Source organism: Vicia villosa, linkage group LG6 (assembly GCF_029867415.1).
Source record: "Vicia villosa cultivar HV-30 ecotype Madison, WI linkage group LG6, Vvil1.0, whole genome shotgun sequence".
NCBI classification, from domain to species: Eukaryota; Viridiplantae; Streptophyta; class Magnoliopsida; order Fabales; family Fabaceae; genus Vicia; species Vicia villosa.
The window spans coordinates 64,377,591-64,393,661 of NC_081185.1; the positions used below are offsets into that span (position 1 = coordinate 64,377,591).

Consider the following 16,071-nt stretch of genomic DNA (forward strand, 5'->3'; position numbering starts at 1 on the left):
ATTAGAGTACCACATTGTTTTATACAAAATTCATATATAATGGTATCATAAAAACATAGAATATTGATCAGAACAAATCTTGTTCTAACAAAAGAACCATATTCAAAGAGCAAAATTTCCACTCAAGAACACAATTCGGTTTTAGAAATTGGGAGGGTTTCAAAGCATTCTGAAGATTGCAATATAATCCTTGGAGGATTCTGAAGCTATCTGGATCGTTACACTGCATCAACAACCCTAGAATTATCTCCAATAAGGCCACGGTATGTCACTCTTAATTTATGATCGATTGCATTGATTCACGTATCATACATGGATTTTGGTTGCATATTAATGTTTGTGGTGGTGTTTAGATCGTTTCTGGGCAATTGATTCATTGTTTACGTGACTGTATGGTGATCCACCATTGTTAGGTTTAGCAAGCTTAATTTGGGGTTTTCTGATTTAGGTAAAATTGGGGGCAATTGTGGGTACCATTGGGTTTAGGGGGACTGGACGAAGAGATCCCCATGGTCGTGAAATATTTATATGCATGTATGTGGTTTTTAGGGTTTGCAGGTTTATTTTCTATGAAGGAAATCGTAGCAATATTTTCAGAGATTTACATGGTTTGGGGAAGAAGAAGGTTGCGTGGCAACACACCACTGGTCTGTTTAAAATTGGCGCGCGTTCTTCCATTTTATGATTCTGGGTTTATATATTATATTTTGAACGCATATATATATATATATATATATATATATATATATATATATATATATCAGATGGTTTGTGTGATTGAGTTGGTGAGAGAGAGCGCCTTTGAACGAGGGGGCGTGGGTTCGATCCCTCGCTCCACATATCATTTTTATGAAACGTTTGTTCAGTGATCCCACGCTACGCCGACCCTGAGGTCTACCATATACCTTCAAGATCTAGCCACCATATCACTATTACCTTAGATCCAACGCACATGATTGATGTAAACATACTATGAACCCTCAACCTGGCCACATATAATAAAAACCTGGGTTCTTTCTATTTTTTATATTATTTATATAATTATTTAATTAAACTTAATATATTTATACATATATATATATATATATATATATATATATATATATACACACATATATAATTTGATTTTAAAAATTGAATTATTAATATAATAAATATTAGGATTTATTTATTAATTGTTTTGATCGAATTAATCGATCGCGATGATTAATAATCAATTATTTAATTAATTAAATAATTTATTCAAATAGGTTTATTTACCAAGGGTTTTAACAGATTCAATTGGTTACGATGATTAGTAATCCCTCCTTAATTCATTAATTGTTATAATCAAACCAATTGATTACGATGGTTAACGATAAATAATTTCCCTCTAATCAAGACACATTAATTTGCTAATGGTTATAATCGAATCAATTGATTAGGATAATTAGCAATTCTTCATAAATTCGTTAATTGTTTCAATCGAACTGATTGATTGCGATGATTAATGATGAATTATTTCCCATTCACTAAAATAATTTATTTAAAAACACATCAATTTGCTAACGGTTATAATTGAATCAATCGATTAAGATAATTAGCAATTCTTTATTAATTTGTTAATTATGTTGATCAAACCCATTGATCACCGCGATTAATGAAACATATAGTAATCAGGGTTGTACGCCACATCAAAACACAAATTCCTATCAGAAACTACGAATTTCAAAACTGCGACGATTACCAAATTGTGTACGGTAATTTAAAACACACTCATATCAAATCTAAGGCGTACAACCCTATCCCCGAACTACGTAGACTCTGATCCTCCCTAAGGAGGTACGTAGGCACTTGGCAACAAGGCGAGTCCCCTTCCCCAAAACTCCAATTAGGTTCGAATCTAACCGTTCACCCTTGAAAGCATAAACCTTGCCTTAACATTTTTAGCCACAATCATTACCCTAGACAAAACCTTAGGAAAGGGTTAAGAATGCCTAACACCTTCCCTTAACCTGATTATAATAACTTACCCAGATCCTCTAAAACTTCGTAGGGTTTCCTATTCGCCCTGGCAGAATAGGTGACGACTCTAAAAGTCTAAATTTTTAGGGCAGGTTGCTACAGTTTGATAATAAAGAGTTCGGGGATTTTTTGAAGAAGGAGTGGGAAGACTTGAGGGTGGTGGATAGTAAGGCTTTTGTCTAAAGGAGAAGCTGAAACTTTTGAGAGAAATGCTCATGTGGTGGAATAATAATGTATTCGGGCATGTGGAGCTGAAGGATGAAGATACAGTCAAAGAGTTGAACAGATTGGATAATAATTCAACAATTCCAGATTCCGGTTTTCTGGGGATGATGCATGTGGATAGGGAGGCAGCAGTGAAGAAAGTGTGGGACAGTATCCACTACAAAAAAAGCATACAAAGGCAAAAAGCGAGGATAAGATGGATAAAGGATGGAGATTTAAATACTAGGTTTTTTCATAATGTAATAAAAGTTAGGGAGAGAAGGAACTACATAGCATCAGCTTTAAGTCAAGGTGGTATAACGCTTGAAGGGATGGAGGAAATTAAGTTGGAAGTCAAAAGTTTCTCTGAGGCCAAATTCCAGGAACAAGTCATACAAAGACCGGTGCTAGATGAGGTGGAGTTCAAGATTCTCAATATTGAAGATAGAGATAGGTTGGAAGCTAATTTTACGATTGAGGAAATCAAAGATGTGATATGGAATTGCGATGGGAAAGGTGCCCAAGACCAGACGGATATAATTTTTCTTTCATTAAAAGGAGTTGGGACATTGTTGGGGGAGACATCGTGAGGCTTGTAATGGAGTTCTATAAAAGGAGGTAAGCTTCCTAAAGCTATGACAAATTCTTTCTTAGCACTGATACATGTAACTCCCAGAAATTCGATTATTCGCTTAATCTAGACGTTCGGAGTGTTTAGTGAAGTTTTCGTATTTTGAGACGATTTAGTGGGTATTAGTTCGGGATAGCGGATTGATATTTAATCAAGAGTTTTAATATTTTCAGTATTAGAAATATTATTGGAATAATATTTGAAGTTTTGGGAATTTTCTGAGTAATTAAGATTAGATCGGAAATATGAGATATTGGTCGAATTTGGATTGTCGGTGTTATTTTAAGAAGCGTATTTGATTTATTAAGTAAAAGTCAGATATTAGTCGAATGGTCGAAGAATAATATTTAGAATAATATTATATACAAGTCGGAATTTATTATATTGTTGGAATATTAATAAAAGTGATATTTTGGTTAAATGAAGTTATTATCTTATTGGGCCTAAATTAGTTTGTGAAGAATAATAAAAAGGAAGTGAAAGACTAACCCCAATTCAAATATTAATTAGGGTTTTAGAGATGAGAAATGTAGTTGTCATTTTTGGAGAAGACAAGATTTGAAGAGAAGAGGCAAGTTTTGGAGAGGATGAGCAAAGCTTAGAGATTTCCATCCATGGTGTCCAATCAGAAGTGTGAATCGGAGACCCATTGAGTTACTTCCATTCATAAGGTAAGGGTGAAGTTCTCTTCCTATAATGGGGCTCATGAACAATTGTATGTGGGAAATTGGGTGTGTAGATTTATTGTATTTGTAATGTTAATTGTTGCTGAAAAATTGGAAACCTATGAATTCTGTAATTTTGTCGCTGCTACTGTTTGTGTTTGACGAATTCTGAAACTGCTATGCTTGTGTCTAATGAAGGACGGCACTGTGCAATATTTGACGGAAGGCACTGTGCTTTCATTTATTATTTTTGGTGCTGATGACTGTTTCCTTTCCTTGCTATTTAACATTCCAAGTGGTCTTAATATTTGTGTGCTAATGGTTGTTTCCTTTCCTTGCTAATTAACATTTCATGTGGTCATAATGTAAATACAATAATATAATATACCATGGTGATGAAAACATGATCATGAAATTTCATATAAATAGAAACCGTATGATAGGAATATACAATAGTAGTAGTTATACGATTAATATAATATAAAACAGTCCCGTTTGATCGAAATAGCCGAATAAAGCGGTATAATTGATTGTCCGGAAATTGATGAAAATTGACGTGGTAGCTAAGTTTAATTAGTAGATTAATGTGGTGGTGTTATTTTATCAAAATTTGGATATTAATCGGTCGATTAAATTAATAGTTGAATTAATTTTTAATAACCCTATTTAATTGGAATAAACTTGAACTTAGATTAACTATTCGGTTTATCGGTAAATTACAATATCTTGAGAATTTAACCGAACGATTCGAATAACCGGTAAAGAATAAAATTTTATCCGAATTAACCGGTTGGGTTGTGTTTTTGGTGACTTGGAAGTGTAATCCGAAGACTCATAAAGTCGTGAATATTAAGGATATAACCGAAAATTAGATAACCGGTAGCGACGCGAAATTTGCTTAATTAATTGAAGTATGCTTTGTGAATAATTTTGGTTAGTTGATAATGGATTAGTGAGTTAATATAAAGACTAACCTATGGAGAATTATAAGACTAATTTGATCTGACTTAATGTGTCTATTTGTTGTAATGATTTCGTTAATATGTGAAGTTATATGTTTGTCGTGATGTGTCGAAACATGACAATGTTTGTGATGATTGGTAATACGTGATGTTGTATATATTCGTGATGATGATTCTGTGACTAAATGAAGGTGAAATATTATAGTGACGTGAATTACCTCGAATAAATGGTAATGTGATTGTGACATAGGCTTATGCCTCATGACGATATGTGATTTAGATGAGTATGCTGTGTTGTCTTGTTTGTCGAGTCACATTCCATATGCATACTCTGTGACGGCCTGAAAACTATGGCAAACATGACGGCCTGAAAACTATGGCAAACATGACGGGCCAAATGGCAATTGGTGACGGGGGTTGAAGCTCCGATTGGTACCACATGCATATACATGAGTCATGTCCCATGTGTCTTATGTGATTCATAGTTGTGACTTTTTGTGACTATATCGGGATTGTATATTGTGACTTGTTAAATGATGGAAGTATGTGAAGATGTGAATTGATGATTTTGAGAATAGTATGATGATATCGATGTTTGTGAATGCAGTTAACAGAATATGTCTGGTGTGACTTATATGTGATGTTTTGTGATTAGTCGTATATGTGATGTTTTGTGACTAGATGAGTGACTTATATGCTGTGATGTTTTGAGACTAAAATTGTGATTTTTACTCGTGATGTATCATGATTTGACTTGCAAGTGAATGACTGATATGTTTATATATAATTGATGCGAATGTGAAGTAGTGTGACTTATGATGCAATGAGAAGTATGTGAGATTTGTGAGTTAGTGAAAGTATGAAGTGTATGGCAATATTAATACTGGTGATGTGATAACTATATATGTCTGAATCCTAATATACAATTTATCATACGCTCACTTATATGATTTGATATCTCACCCTTTTCTCTTGTTCGCCGTTGCCTTTATATTGGTAATGTGCAAGTGTTCGAGTATGAGGATTTAGTTGCTGTTAATCGAGTTGGTTGTCCCTCTGATACGTAGCACTCGGGGGATGATTTATGATGTTTATAATTGTTGTTATTTATTGTTTAATCTTAGCTGAATAGGATGTTATTGATTCAAAGATTGAGAACTATGATCCCGCCATGTTTTAATAAATGAAGTTATTCCGTTTTGAAAAGTATTATATGCTGAGTATTTTTTTAGTTTGTTAAATAAAGTGCTATGTATTCGCTAAATGCGATGAAGTGATTTGTTTTGAAATGAATATGTGACCCCTCATTTGTTTGTTGAGAAATTTTGAAACTCTGATTCTTGAATATTTGCCAGGTAGAAATGGGGTGTTACAATACCAAAGATGAGCCACCCACAAAATTTGGTAGACTATAGGCCAATATGCCTGGTTAATAGTATGTACAAAATAATTGCAAAATTTTTGGCCGAAAGAGTGAAGAAGGTAATTGCCCAGGTTATCTCAGAAACCCAGACAACATTCATTCCGGACAGACAAATTCTAGACGGAGTGTTGGTGATAAATGAAATAATGGATCAGGCAAAGAGGGAGAAGCATGAATGTATGGTATTGACGGTGGATTTTACACAAACATATGATTGTATCAGCTAGGAGTTCTTAAGATATAAGTTTAGAAGGCTGGGATTCGGAAGTAGATGGTGTAAATGGATGGAATCAAATGTCTTTGCAAAGTATCATGTCAGTCTTGGTCAATGGAAGCCCGACAAAGGATTTTAATATATGCAGAGGCCTTCGGCAAGGGGATCCACTATCACCCTTCTTTTTCGTTTTGGTAGCCTAAGGGCTGACAGGGATGATGAACAAAGCAGTTCCGATGCAATTGTACAAAGGCTTCAAACTGAATGACTCAACAACATTTAATATTCTACAATTTGCCGATGATACACTTATATTGGGGGAAGCTACATGGGAGAATTTATGGGCAGTAAAGGCGCTCTTGAGGGGATTCTAACCGTTGTCTGGGCTAAGTGCAATATGTCATATAGCAAGCTTTATGGAGTGGGTGTTTAGGATCAATTCTTGCAGGTAGCCTCAATCTTCTTAAATTGCAAACGTGATGCTTTACCTTTCAAGTTCCTAGGAATAGTCGTTGGGTGTAACCATAGAAGAGTGGGTTCGTGGGAGCCGGTAGTAAATCAGTTACGAAGCAAATTAGCAGGGTGGAAAGGTAGACATCTATCAATAGGGGGAGAGTAACATTGGTAAACTCGGTGTTATGCAATATGCCGATATACAGTTTCTCTTTTTATAAAGCTCCTGTCCAAGTGATCAATACGATTAGAAGAATTCAAAGGAATTTCATTTGGCAAGGAAGTGAGGGGAAGGTAGGTGTCACATGGGTTAGTTGGAAAGTTATGTGTTTGGAGAAGCATCAAGGGGACTTGGGACTGAGGGATGTAGGAGATTTCAATGAAGCATTAATGGGCAAATGGAAGTGGAGAGTGTTAAATGATAAAGGGGCTTTGTGGGCAGATTTATTGAGGCATAGGTATGGTAATATGCAGCTGAGTTGGGTGAGAAAGAAAACAAAAGAACTTTAAACATGTAATCTTTATGGTGGCGTGACTTGGGACAGGTAGGCAACAAGAAGGGCATGGTGGAGGACGTGTTTAACAGAAACATTTGTTTCAAGCTGGGTGAAGGTCTTGATGTTGCTTTTTGGAAAGCTAGATGGTTGGGAAATGGCACTTTGGAATAACAATTCCCAACTCTGTACAATAGTAATTGCAGCGAGGAGGGGATGATTCCAGATTTTGGCTGCTGGGAGAATGATTAATGGAGATGGAATGTTTCTATGACAAACTTGTTGTCCAGTCCTCTTGCTGGAGCGGAGGATGAACCGATCTTGCTGTGCATTTCAGGTGAGGTGCAGTCGGTTCGTGGCATACAAGATAAAATAGTGTGGCTGCCAAATCCCAACAAACAATTTTCTGTTCTATCATTTTATAAACTCTTAATACAGGTAGAGAATGTAGATCAGATTAGTGAACCAGCCAAGGAAGCAACTATTGTACTGTGGGAAGAAAAAGCCCCTTCGAAAGTCAAAGTATTCATTTGGAGACTATTGTTTGACAATCTTCCCACCAGGCATCAGCTCATTCTAAGAAACATCATACCGGATTCAACGGAGAATTGTTGTCCTTTTTGCATGGTTAGTGAAGAGAATGTCCTTCATATATTTTTTAACTGTCACACTGCATTTTCATTTTGGGATAAAGTGTTGCTCTGGTTGGATAGAGAGAATACAAGGGTGAACGATACCAGTGAGCATTTTTTGATATTTATTAAGGCCTTTAGTGCCAGCTTTGGAAATAATTAGGTAAGCATTATTTGGATGGCCACCACATGGAACATTTGGAAAATGAGAAATGATTGGTTATTCAAAGAAGCTGAAGGGGATGTGAGTGAAATTGTTTTCAATGTTAAACTGGTTTCATGGTTGTGGTTGGCAATTGATAGTAAGAATTATAAGGTGTGTTCCTTTTATGAATGGTGTAAGAGTCTAGTAGATTTCCTTAAAGACACAACATTGTGAAACTCTCCTCTAGGATGCAAGTTGGTAAGGACAAACCGAAACCATATTTTTGCAGAAGGTGACAGAAAATCTAGATTATTGAGAAGATGCCGAGAAGAAACGCTGAGATTTCTTGGAACAACATAGGAATTCCATAGATCAAAAGTCGTATGACTTGCTGAGGCTGGGTTGGAGGGACAAGCAATAGTTTCAGCAATGGTGGATTGAGTGATGATGAAGGGAATACCATGGATTAGAGAAGTGATGCGATTACCATCACTACTAACGGAAGCATAAATCCATAAGGGTTTTACAAGGCTAGAAAAAATGGAACCACGAAGAATAGCAATATACCCAGCCCATCCTTGATTTTCTAAGCATGAGTTGAAATGTTCATTATTGTTTTCAAGACTGAGGCGTTTCTCTTTAATGACCTGAAGCACACTGGCAGCAGTCTGAGGGGTTTGAGCAGCCATGAGAAACACTCGAAAGGAAGCAAGAAAAGGATTAGGGTAGAGAATTAGGAGAATTTTATAGATATGAAAAGTATATATAGCAAGAGGAAGTAACAAAAGAGAAGATTTAAAGACAAGAGCATTAATGAGCAAGATTTCCAAGACACTTATAATCATGAGAAAGAACAATTAGCACATTGGAAACACGTGAAATATTAATCGAGGATATAATGATTTAAGGAAAGGGGAATAGCGTAAAAAATCTTATAAACAGTTACCGATGTGACTCGCTCCTCAATGTGTCAACTCAAACGATTTAGCCATTCAGATTTTGAACATGTGTTTGGCCTCAGAATGTGATCAGGCGTTTAGGGTTGGAAGATGTTTGATTTAATGAACTGCATGATATAAACTTAAGCATTTTCCAAATCTTCTAGCTTAGAAAAACATTTAATCAGATGTTCACAAATAAACATATAAGAATTTCGTTTTCATTCTAGACATAATTTCATACTGATATTCTTCAGAATGAAATTAAACCTATCTTCAGCAAGGGGTTTTGAAAATATATCAGCCCATTGATGGTCTGTATCAATGAATTTTAAAGAAAAGATCCCCTTCTCAGTATAATCCCTAATGAAATGATGTTTTATTTCTATATGTTTAGCCCTAGAATGTAAAATAGGGTTCTTAGAAAGACAGATGGCAGAAGTATTATCATAGAGAATAGGGATGTTACTCTCATATATGTTTAAGTCTTCAAGTTGGTTCTTCATCCAAAGCATCTGAGTACTGCATCCAGCTGCAGCTATGTCTTTTACTGGACCATGAAATTAAGTTCTCTCCCAAAAGCTGGCAACTTTAAGAAGTACTTTTCTTTCCACTCTGTCTCCAGCAAAATCAGCATCGCAGTAACCTACTAATATATAATTTCTGAATTTGCTATAACACAGACCAAGATTAGTAGTACCTTTCAGATACTTGAAAATTTGCTTAACTGCTGTTAAGTGAGATTCTCTAGGATCTAATTGAAATCTGGCACATAAACAGACACTAGATAGAATATCGGGTCTTGAATTTGTTAAGTATAAGAGAGAACCAATCATACCTCTGTAGAATTTTTGTTCTACATTCTTACTTACTACTTCTTTTTCCAGAATTCATGTCGGATGCATTGGTGTTTTGGCTAGCTTACTTTCAAACATATCAAATTTCTTTAGAAGTTCTGTAACATTCTTGGTTTATTGTATGTAAGTACCTTTTGGAGTTTGATTAATTTGAATTCCCAGAATGAATTTGAGTTCACCTTGCATGCTCATCTCAAATTTGAAGACCCATGTTGTTCCCATAATATTGAAGCCTTTGGGTTTAGGAACTACATGACATACATCATATCTGATGAATTGATTTAGTTCATCTTGCATTGCAAGTATCCAATCATTATCTAGAAGAGCTTTGTCGATGGAAGTGGGTTTGATCAAAGATACTAATCCCATAAGAGACTCTTCAGTATTTTTGAATGAGGATCTTGTCCTGATTGGGTCATCTACCTTTCCTAGAATATTGTCTTCAGGATGTGCTAAGATACTTCTGGAGAGTCTTTAATGAATGAGTTCTTCATAAGTTATTGGAACACTCGTACTAACTTTTTCAGAGTTTCGTTGAGCTTTTGTTCTTTCTATTTCAGAAGTTTTGCAGTTTCAACTTCTATATCTGCAAGAGATTCAAACTGCTTTGACTTTCGAGTGCCAAACTTATCATCAAACCTTACATTAATGGATTCCTCCACAATTCGTGTTTCAGTGTTATACACTCTATAGCCTTTTGAGCGTTCAGAGTATCCTAACATTAAACAATTTTGTAACTTAGAATCAAACTTGTTCAATTGATCTTTAGTGTTTAATATAAAGGAGGTACATCCGAAAGGATGTAAATATGAAATGTTGGGCTTTCTGTTCTTCCACAATTCATAAGGAGTCTTTCCAAGAATGGATCTTATAGAGATTCTATTTGGAATGTAGCACGCTGTGTTAACTGCTTCCGACCAAAAGTGTTTATCCATGTTAGTCTCATTGATCATGGTTCTGGCCATTTCTTGTAGAATTCTATTTTTTCTTTCTACAACTCCATTTTGTAGAGGAGTTCTAGGACACGAGAAATCATGAGAAATATCGTACTCAATGAAGAGTTTTTCGAAACATCTGTTTTCAAACTCTCCACCATGATCACTTCTGACTTTTACAATTCTAAACTATCTTTCATTTTGAACTTGGTTGCAGAAGTTAGAGAACATAGTATATGACTTATCCTTGTGTCTTAAGAACTTTACCCATGTCCATCTGTTATAGTCATTTGCGATCACTAATCCGTACTTCTTTCTACTGATTGAGGCAGTTTTTACTGGTCCAAACAGATATATATGTAGAAGTTTTAATGTTCTAGAGATAGAGACAACATTTTTAGATTTAAAAGTAGGTTTTGAAAACTTGCCTTTTTTACATGCTTCACACAGAGCATCTGAGCTGAACTTCAGGTTAGGAAGTCCTCTGACTAGATTGAGTTTGTTAATCTGAGATATTCTTCTCATACTAACATGTCCCAATCTTTTGTTGCAATACGAATAGATCATGAAGGTGAATTGGAAAACCTCCTCTTTGATGATTATTGTGATAAAAACTGTATTTAACATTATATTCAACTCCAAAAATTCCATAACAAAATGGTGTTGCTGAGCGTAAAAATAAAGTTTTAGAGGAGTTGGCAAGAACTATGATCAATGCAGGTGGTCTACCAAAATATTTTAGGGCCGATGCGATAAGCATGTCATGTTATATTTTAAATAGTATACTTATACGTCCTATTTTAAACAAAATTCCTTATTAACTTCTTAAAGGTAAAAAACCAAATTTATCACATCTTCACGTCTTCAAATGTAAGTGTTTCGTATTGAACAATGGTAAGGACAACCTTGAAAATATTGATGTGAAAGCTGATGAAGGTATCTTCCTTGGATACTCTCAATCAAGCAAAGCTTATAGAGTATTTAATAAGAGATTACTTACTTTTGAAGAGTTTCTTCATGTCACTTTTGATGAGTCTTATCAGATAAATGTTGTGAAAGGTATTTCTATTTATGATACAGGTATATCTTCAAAAGACATACTCAAAGACACCGAAGAAGGAACTGATCAACCTGAAGCGGTAAAACCTAAGGAGGAAGAAGATGATGATCCTAAAAAAGGAAATGAGTGAAAATCCAACTGAAGTGGATAATCTTCCCTTCGCTTAGAGTACTTCCAAGGACCATCCAATTGACAACACTCATGGAGATATCACCAAATGCGTGACTACACGCTCTAAGATAAGTAATTTATGTTATTTTGCATTCATGTCACAAATTGAATCTAAAAATGAAAAAGAGGCCCTACTTGATGAGCATTGGCGTATGGCCATGCAAGATTAGTTAAATCAATTTAAAAGAAATGATGAGTAGAAACTTGTCCCACCTCCAAGAAATCATCAAGTTATAGGACCTAAGTGGGTTTTTAGAAATAAATTGGATGAAAATAGAGTGATAACAAGGCTCAAAGCCCGACTATTAGCTTATAGATATAAACAAGAGGAGTGCATAGATTATGAGGAAAATTATTCTCCGGTTTCGCGACTCGAGGCTATCCGCCTTTTACTTGCCTTTGAATTCTCTAAAAATTTCAAATTATTCCAAATGGATGTGAAAAGTGTTTTCCTTAAGGGTCACATAAATGAAGAAGTGTAGGTTGCACAACCCCCCGGTTTTGAAAATCATGAGTATTCTAATAATGTCTTTAAATTTAAATGAGATCTGTATGGTCTCAAACAAGTCCCTAGAGCTTGGTATGAGTGACTTAGCAAGTTCTTGCTTGATCAAGGATATTCTAGAGGGAAGGTTGCTACAACATTTTTCATTAAACCTCAAGGAAAACATATACTACTCGTTCAAATTTATGTCGATGACATTATATTTGGTTCTACTAACATGCAATTATTCAAAGAGTTTTCAAAGATAATGCATGGAGAATTTGAAATGAGTCTAATGGGAGAGTTAAACTAATTTCTCGAACTTCAAATAATATAGCTCAAAGAGTGGACATTTGTGTGTCAAACAAAGTACTGCTAAGAGTTTCTTAAACACTTTGGAATGATAGAAGTAAAGTCAATTGAAACTCCAATAACCACAAATGAAAACTTGGAAAAAGATGAAAATGGTAAGGATGTTGACGTCAAGCAGTATAGAGGTAAGATTGGATCTATTTTATATCTTACTACATCTAGGCCTGACATTATGTTTAGTGTTGCCTTGTCAACTGTTGAGGTGGAATAAGTTGTAGCAGGATGTTTTATGTTCAAATTTTATGTCTTAAACAATAACTACTTGATTTCGACATTAAATTCCAGCGTATTCTTATAATGTGCGTTAATACTAGTGCTATTAGCCTAACTAAATATTTTATGCTACACTCTCGTACTAAACATATTGAGATACATTACCCTTTCCTACGTGATAATGTTTCAAAAGGGGATGTCGTGTTTGAGCATGTTGATAGAAAAATTTAACTTGCCGATATTTTCACAAAACCACTTGCAATTGATTCATTTTTCAATATTTATCAGGAATTGGGTATTCTCGATATCTCAAATTTTGCCTAAATATTTTCATACATGCACTCTTTACAAAACTATTTTAACCTTCATTCGAAATTTCTATTTCATTTGAGTGCATCCTTCATTTCTCATCCAATGAGGTAATATTGTTTCACTTATATCTTTGATCGTAAGTTTTTATTTCTTGTGTTGTTAATTTATGTATCTTGAAATTTGATTCTATGTTTATGTGATATAATCGTATGATGCAATCCGATTAATTTTAATTTAAAATTTTTTTATGGTTAATGTGTGAGTATTTTTAATCCATATGATTATAGTGACTTCATATTTTAATCATTTGTATTTCATGATCATATGCATCTCATGATATAAATTCTGAACATTTGGATTCCATTGTGTTTAAGCATTTTGTTATCTATATTTTTTTTCTAACTTTATTCTAGGAGATTTGTAATGAATTTACATTTCATTTTTGAAGGAGTGAAAAACACTTAGAAAGGGGGGATTGAATAAGTGTAACTCAAAAACTTTGGATGATAAAAACAATGAACACGCTTATTTTTATCCTGGTTCGTTGTTAACGAAACTACTCCAATCCACCCTTGACAAGGTGATTTACCTCAACTGAGGATTTAATCCACTAATCCAACTGATTACAATGGTTTTCCACTTAAATACCCTCTAAGCCTTCTAGAGTCTACATATCACAACTTGATCACTCTAGGAATCCTTTTACAATCAATGTAAAATAAAGTTTACAAGAGTTTGTTTGCTTCTAATAAAGCTAAAATCAGAACTGTGATATTTCTCTTAAGTTCTAAACTTAACACTAACTAAATAATACAAGAGTTTGTGAGGTTGAAGATGATGTTCGTAAGCTTTTGAATTCGACAGCGTTTCTGTATTTTTGCGCAAGTGTTCTAAATATTACAAGTGTTCTACTTTGCTTCTGTTCAGAACTTCTATTTATAGGCCTTGAGAGAAGATGACTGTTGGGGTGCATTTAATGCTATGCGTGTAAAGTACAACGCTGCATTTAATGTTTCACACTTTTGTCAACTACCTCGAGCCATTCTTTTGTGGCTTTTATTGACTTTGCCTTTTGTAGCTTTTAACATTCCTGTTGTCAGTGAGAGATTAGACTTAGTAGCCTGTCATCTTGTACTTTCTTCTGGACTCAAATTTGAAGATAAACAACATTTGAATATCAGAGTCAACAGCTTAGTGCAGAGCATCTTCTTGTCTTCTTCCTTGGAATAGCTTTGAGCGTGATACCATAAGAGCTTCAGAGCTTATGCTTCTGACTTTAGTTTTCTGATGCTTTACAGTCCATGTTCTGATTATACTTGACCATCTTCTGATGTCTTTCCAGAGCATGTTCTAATGTAGCCATCCAGAACCTTCTGAGTCAGCGCTTTTGAGCGCTGCTTTGTGCATACTCTTTATATATTTCTTGAAATGGAAAATGCAAAGGATTAGAGTACCACATTGTCTTATACACAATTCATACGTAATGTTATCATCAAAACTAAGAATATTGATTGGAACATTACTTATTCTAACAATCTCCCCCTTTTTGATGATGACAAAAACATATATATTTGATATGAATTTGTAACCAGAATATCAGATGAACAAAGATAATTACACAGATATAGCACAAGCATATAATCAGAGTGTGTGAATATGTCTCCCCTGAGATTAACAATCCCCCCTGAAATTAATACTAGAAGAATTTATAAATAAAAGACTTCCCTAAGTATTTTTCCATTTCAGTCGAGACTTTCACTTTGAATAGAACTTCAAAATGTTCAGAGCTTCTCTTTATTGCTTCCATAGGACAACTTCAGAGCTTTGAAATTCTCTTTGTAATCAATTGAATCAGAACAATCCTTGCCTCTGATCTTGAAGCTTCATAGCACTAAGCTTGCTTCAAATATTTAGGAGCTTTAGAATTGCTTTTCCCATGTACTTGCTTCTCATGTTTAGCTTTTTCAGAATATCTCATTCCTGCAAAAACTATCAAAGATAGAGAACTTGCAAATAATGTTAGATATGTTGAGACATAATCCCACCAACTGATATAATAAATCAATTCAATTATCATGTTTCTCCCCCTTTTTGTCATAACATCAAAAAGCATAAAAGATTCAGATGAAAAAGACACTAATTAGAAGATAACAATACAGAAGCAGATGCAAGAAACAGATGCAAAAAACAAAGAAAACAAACTAAGACACAAGACAGACTACGACTGGCTAAGCTTAGAGGCTAAGACGACCAGAAGGTTCCTAATCTTAGTAGTGTCATCAACTTTCTTCTGAGTAGCTTCTTTTTGATCCTTAATGAAAGATCTGAACTCAGCATGAGTGTCTGAAAGGAGTGAAAAACACTTAGAAAGGGGGGATTGAATAAGTGTAAGTTCAAAAACTTGAATGATAAAAACAATGAACACAATTATTTTTATCCTGGTTCGTTGTTAACCAAACTACTCCAGTCCACCCCCTTAGAGTGATTTACCTGAACTGAGGATTTAATCCATTAATCCAACTAATTACAATGGTTTTCCACTTAGATACCCTCTAAGTCTTCTAGAGTTTACAGATCACAATTTGATCACTCTAGGACTCCTTTTACAATCAATGTAAAAATAACGTTTACAAGAGTATGTTTTGCTTCTAATAAAGCTGTAATCACAACTGTGATATTTCTCTTAAGTTCTAAGCTTAACACTCACTAAAAATTACAAGAGTTTGTGAGGTTGAAGATGATGTTCGTGAACTTTGAATTTGACAACGTTTCAGTATTTTGCACAAGTGTTCTACTTTGCTTCTGATCAGAACTTCTATTTATAGGCCTTGAGAGAAGATAACCGTTGGGGTGCATTTAATGCTATGCATGTAAAGTACAACGCTGCATTTAATGTTTCACA

The 16,071-nt window shown here is 34.6% G+C and overlaps 1 protein-coding gene across 1 annotated transcript; it reads left to right on the top strand.

Moving 5' to 3' along the window:
* The first annotated feature begins 2,219 nt into the window (after positions 1–2,219).
* Positions 2,220–2,798, top strand: LOC131613777 (uncharacterized). Its single transcript, XM_058885418.1, has one exon. It carries the CDS (start codon positions 2,220–2,222, stop codon positions 2,796–2,798), a length of 579 nt encoding a protein of 192 aa, XP_058741401.1.
* Positions 2,799–16,071: the final 13,273 nt, after the last annotated feature.

What these genes read in the sequence shown, in the direction of transcription:
- LOC131613777 (XM_058885418.1), top strand. Translation starts at nt 2,220, where the DNA reads ATGTGGTGGAATAATAATGTATTCGGGCATGTGGAGCTGAAGGATGAA.